The sequence below is a fragment of the Egretta garzetta genome, unplaced genomic scaffold (genome assembly GCF_000687185.1).
Source record: "Egretta garzetta isolate BGI_Z169 unplaced genomic scaffold, ASM68718v1 scaffold81, whole genome shotgun sequence".
Taxonomy (NCBI): domain Eukaryota; kingdom Metazoa; phylum Chordata; class Aves; order Pelecaniformes; family Ardeidae; genus Egretta; species Egretta garzetta.
Genome location: NW_009258671.1, coordinates 263,502 through 269,501, shown reverse-complemented (window position 1 = coordinate 269,501; position 6,000 = coordinate 263,502). Strand labels below are relative to the sequence as shown.

The 6,000-nt window shown below is 43.8% G+C and overlaps 1 protein-coding gene across 2 annotated transcripts in view; it reads left to right on the top strand.

Annotated features, from left to right (window-relative positions):
* Positions 1 to 1,379: 1,379 nt before the first annotated feature.
* The window catches only part of RERG (RAS like estrogen regulated growth inhibitor), a 105,837-nt gene continuing 101,216 nt past the window's right edge, over positions 1,380 to 6,000 (top strand). For both annotated transcript variants that reach the window (XM_009648722.1, XM_009648721.1), the window contains exon 1: positions 1,380 to 1,440. In XM_009648722.1, coding sequence (XP_009647017.1) covers positions 1,380 to 1,440 — 61 coding nt within the window. The remainder of the gene's footprint in view (positions 1,441 to 6,000) is intronic.

Genomic DNA, 6,000 nt, shown 5'->3' with positions numbered 1-6,000 from the left:
AGGCGACCGGGAGCTTCCGTGGGAGGGAAATGCCGGTGTCCCGCTCCCACCCCCCCGCTCGGTGATACAGCTCCTGAAAGACTTTGCGCTTCTGACTGTTCATGCACGGCGAGCGTGGTCTGATATTTACTCTTGGGCAAAATGAATCAGGAGCACAGAGACGTCAGAGATGGATTGGGACCCCTCTGTATGTAAGCTGTCTTTACTCTTTCTTTTTACGAACTTTTTTTTTTTTTTTTTAATAGGGAAAAGCCTCAGGCTTTTATTTCGAGAAACATATTTGAAATGCATTTTTCTGTAGAGCGGGTAGTATTAACATAGAGCTTCCTACAACATCACTGTTAGAATTTGTGGCTAAAGCCGGCGCTTCAGAACAACAGCAAAGCTTCATAACAGGTTGCATTCACAAGTAAAGTTCTATCCTGTTTTAAAGGGAGGCAGAATTTTTGATGTTTTAGTCAGGGCTGAGAATCATCATTATCATCACAGTTGCTGTTTTTTCACCCAAGATCTGAAAGCATTCTACAATGACAGGTACTGTTACTTTTTTTTTTTTTTACTGTCCAGGTTAGAGAAATCAAGGAGATGAAGTGTCAGGTGACTTGCTCAAGGTCACGCAGCATAGCTGTGAATACAGATAATTCCCACGTGGCCTGTTAAAAGTGTATTACCAGAAATTCTGGCATCCTTTTTCTAACCCCACGCTTTGCCGAATGTTTATGTATGAGCTGAGGCAGCTTAAACAAGGAGCACTAGAGAACTTCTGGGTACGGATTTGTTTAGCAGAATGAGCAAGGTACAAGTGCTTAGAGGTTTTTAAGCAACTGCAGCTGAGTAACTGAAACCTTTCTGGAACTGGAGGGCTTGAGGAAAGATCAGCTATCTGCAGGCACTGCTAGTGAGTGCTCGTTGGCTTTTAAATATATGCCACAAAAACTTATACATTGGAGTTGAGGCAAAGACAGTTAGTATAAGCAATTGCAGCTGAAAGAGAAAGAAAGAATAAGGAACCTCGTGAGGCAGGTACTTTGGGTTGTTAAGTTCCTTTTGCAATATTACAGTGCCAGTGTGAAACACACAGCGAGAGCGAAAAAGCTGAAGGTAGGTTTTGCACGCACAGTGCCAAATGTGGCAGTGGCGTTACTGCGATGCTTAAAGTGGGAACGTAGCGTCAATTATCATGACTATTTAAAAAAGAAAAAAAGGGGGAGGTTGAGGGAGAGCCTGGCTCCTTGCAGCTCCATCCTCGTGGTGTTCTTCCCCAGGCTCTGCATTGACGTCACAATGACACGGTGAAGCCGAAGACAGGAGCTGGGAACCGTTCTTCTGCTTCACTTTTGATAATCGAGTGAATTTGTCGCCACTCCGTTCCTTCCAGCATGGCTAAGAGCGCAGAAGTGAAGCTGGCGATCTTTGGTCGAGCTGGCGTGGGCAAGTCAGGTACGTTTGCCATCTGATTTTTAATTCTGCTTGTCGTCAGGTAACTTTTTGCTCCCTCTGTGCAGACAAGCTCTTTGTACAAGAAGACAGCTGTGACCTTATTCTTGTCGGGGTGGTCAGGATCAGGCCAGGAGTTCTCTTTTTCATGCTTTCCACACTATTTTCTCCAGATTCTCCAGAATAAAAGTACTTCTATCGCTTTAAAAAAGCCCAACGACATCAAAAAACCCAAACTTCCCACGCCAACTCAATCCCACTTCTCATGAAGTGAGTGGCAAGACTGCTTTTTTCCACTGGAACAGAATTAATATTTAATTTGTCTCTTCATAGCTTGTGCTAGATGAAGGTATTTGTATTATGATCCCTAGCCCCTAAGATCAGATCCTCTGTTAAATATTGGATGACTTCTGTAATAGCTGTAATTCTGGCTGATTTCAGTGGGAAATTTTAGACGCGGCAACTCAAAGAATTTTTATTCTCAGTGCTCTCTTGGATTTACATATTTACCAGGAAACCAAGAAAATACGACGTGTAAAGTTTGCATTTGGAAAGATCTTTTGAGAAATAAACATAGTCTGCTGAGTTCATACGGTAGAAACACAAGGGGGAGGCATAAATGTTAAAAATCCATTTCTACAGACAGCCTTTACTTTGGTGAGACAAGGAGCATAACGCGAGGGTTGCAAGCTCTCTCGGGTCGTTCAGTGGTGTTGCATTAAGTTGACAGTTCCAGGGCCACTCTAACATGTCCCTGCCCCACAGGGACAAGCAAATAAGGAGACTGAGTCTAATCAAGCTCCTGGGCTAGTTTGGGAATTGTAAAATACTGTTTATTTTAGAGAAATCCGCACAGGAAAAGCCAGGGGGTAGGATGTGTCTGTAAGAGCATTAGGCGAGACTCTCAGCTGCTGTCAACCAGCTCTGGTTGGTTCCCCAAAGTAACTTTTAGAGTAGAAGTGCCAAGGTTCTGGCCCATAAACTGCTATTACAGTTTCGTTAACTTTGGAATGGGTTGTTTATAAAAGCATGTTTACCCTGAAGGTATTTTACCAGAACACTATCAGTGAAGTACCTCTGTCAGCCTTCAGGAAAAAAGGCGTATGTGAGGCAGAGGTTGTTAGGGATTATACCGCTTATACAAAGACTATGCAGATTAAATTCTACCTGTTTGAATAAAATACCGGAGGGAGTGCTGATAATACACTGGGATAAGTTTAAACTGTTCCTTCTCTCCTGCTGCGCTCACCCCCACCCCTCTTTTTGTATTTCACTGTCCCCTCCAAGTTTTCTGAGTAACTTCAGTGGTTCTCCTTTTGGTTTGTCTTACATTCAGTCGAGGGTTTCTGTGGTTGTCCAGTCTTTTGGCTGGATTGAAAATAATGCAAGATGATGTTGAAGTATTTGCAGGAGAATTGTAACACTAAAAGACTCCCTTCACCCCGATATTCCAAGCTATTTCAGAGCTTCTATTTAAAAAATAGACAGATTACCAGTTGAGTGCTCAGTTAAAATGCCTCACCAGTATAGGATCAACAAGAGCCTTTTTAACCTATTGTATGCTTTTTGTAGACTTCACTGTACTAGGATTTTATGGTAAAAATGTTTTCCTGTAGTCCCGGAACTGGGTGGGAGATAATTTTTAATGAAAAGCCGATAAAAACATCCTAGTCTTTCAGAGTCCTCCTCCTCTCTCTTTTCTTTTTTTCCCTTTGAGATGCAAGGAAATATTACATAAAACATGACTAAGGTCCTCTCTTTTTGGTTGTGACCACGCATGTGAATCTGTGTGGAAACGAAGGCGCAAATAAGTGGCAGCACAACAGGGTGAATTGAAGTGGGTGCTATCAGAGTGCTATCCGCCACCTCGACAGAGCAGCAGCTGTGCCTCCCAGAAGCTCCAGCTTGCTTATGAAAACTCCTCTTGTACGTTCCCATAAAAGGATCCAGTTTCAACAGCTCGGCCAGCTCCAGAGAAATAAGGTGTTGGGGGTGGAAGCCTGAAAATACCCATTTGCTGTAGCCAACAGCAGGAGCTGTGGAAGTGCTGTTACACCTTTACTAAAAGCAGGGCTGGGCACAAAGTAGTCTTTGGATAGTTGGGTTTGGCGGATAAGTGTCCTGCTAGATTAGTAGCGTCCTGCTAGATTAGTGTTGATAGTTTCCTTTTTTACTAATGTAATTCCCTATCCCTGTGACCTGCCTGTAGTACTTTGTTGAGACAGGATCCTGTGGCTGTAGGTTACTAGGGTAGGCTTGGCCAGACAGCTGAAAGATAAGCCAGACTTTAGAAGCAAGAATGCAAGGCAGAGTGCTGGAGCATGCTAGATATGTGTGATGAAAAGGAGACATTGGGCGATAAATAAGACCGCTGTAATTGCCAGAAAGTCATGCCAGAATACGGTCACTGGCTTGCTTTCTTGGCTCATCTTCATTTGCTGAGGAAGAGCCAGGCATTAGCTTCTTAATCTGTAAGTGGCTTCACCACCTGATAGCATCTGTGAAGTTACAGACAGATACTGTAATATCCTGGAGAGGCTCCTCTTCCAGTTCCTGACTGGGGCTTTGGATCAGTGAGTCAAAGCAGCTATGAAGAAAGAAGTGTTGTGCTTTGGGACGTGTGGAGAATTAAAGCTGTCCCTCATGCACCATGAAAGTCAATGGAATTGTTAACATTACTGAGAGCTGAGGAACATCCTAATCTCATCGTTTATGCTAGACGTCTGTTTAATGGGGTGCAAGATTCCTTGTTCTACTAAGTAGTCCCTTCCAATTAATCCGAGACTCTCCCAAACATGAGGTGGGAAACCAGAACACTGTTCACGAGTCAGAATAGTGGCTGCATCTCAAAAGACAGTTAAAGCCAGGGAAAACACAACTTTTCTCCCTTTTCTTGCTGCTTATCAAGTTTCCATGGTTCAAAGGTTTAAAAAACGAACAAGTGGGAATAGCAAGTCTGAGTGTCAGCTTTTTACTGTTCTCCTTCCTTGCCTTGTCTCCTTGGGTCTGCTGGAGAAGGCCAGCAAAATTGCTAATCAACTCACCTGTCCTGTTTTGGTTTTTACTTAATGTAGACCTAAACCTTTAAAACAGAAAAGGAGGAGCAAACCTCAGAAAGGGGCAATGTAAGAGTGGTCTAGTAAGGCAGTTAGCTCAGAATTACACGGAGTAGTAAATGACTGGTCAGCTCCTCTGGGCAAGCTACCTGGGCAAGGTCATCAGGTACAAGCATCCCAACCTGCTCTTGTACAGCGGACTGGATGCTCCTCTATACACCCAGTTCTTATTGTATAAAAGTTGCATAAACATTGCTTTAAACTAGCTGAAAAAAACCCGGATGATGAGCTCTGCCTGAGCCAAGGAGCACTTTGCTGCTGCCTCACTTGGGAAGAAGAGGAGATGCTCTGCGGGTGGGAAGGGACATTGCAAAGCTCTGCTATGGATAACAGGGCTGCACCTCCTAATCTGGGCTAGAGTCAAGCAGCACTGAGGGGGGGGAGAGAGCTTTTAAAGTCCTTTTCTTTATGTCCAAGAGGAGCTTGGAGGGAACAGAGAATTAAAGTTGAACTGAATTACTTAAACACTGCTGTTTAAATTGTTCTTCTGCTGAATCCTACAGCTTCATTCCTATGGTAACAAAAATTAGAATTTCCTAAATAGCTCCTTTTAAAAATACAGTAGTAGCAATTAATAAAGACTTAAGGGCCTTGTTCTTCCATGTCATCACAAGGTACAGTACGTGCCCAGAAAGCTAAAGAGGAGTGAAAACATATGAACCAGGAGGAGAAAAGCAGGGCATGTATTGGATAGCACTGCATGGCTGATGCTTTTCCAACTCATAATTCAGTTGACTATGAATGCTCGAAATACCTCTGCTTAGGAGCCTTTATATTTTGGCCAAAAAAAGAGAGGATGTCCAGCTGCAGCATGCGCTATCCAACTTGCCTTTTTGCTGTGCGTGCGCCAGGCTGAATATTCCAAGTTTCTGCATTAGTGTGCAGGGTGCGCCCAGCCACGGGCAGATGCAGTTCTCATCTGTCTGGATGGGCCGTGCAGCTGCAGCCGTGGTATGTGACACGGAAGCGTGTGTGGGTTCTGCTGGTGCTTAAGTAACAGGGAAGATATTAAAGCTCCCACAGGCTCCCTCCAGTAAGTATCTGTCTGCTTCTAGGCAGCTATGGAAATAATTTTCTTATGCAATCAGGGACGTGAGACATGGGGCTGCTGTCACTTTTTGATCCAGCAGTAGCTCAGATGCTTGTGTTTGGGCAAGAGGGTAATCGATAAAGTAGCGTCAGTAAGTATCATCCTGCAAAGAGCCTGTCCCATCTCAGAAATGAAGATCTCACCAACTTCAGTCATTTTAGTGTCACAGTTTGGGAAGTCCTGAGTAGACGTAGATTTGTATCTGTTGGCTTAAGCTCTTTTCCCCATCTAACCCAGGGTGCAGGAACATACTTAGGAGAAAGATACCTGGATTTGAAAGTTCCTACAGAAGAAATTCAAGCAACAGCCAAGCCAGAGAGGCCTACTACAAATCTGTGTTTTGTTTTCATTACTGGG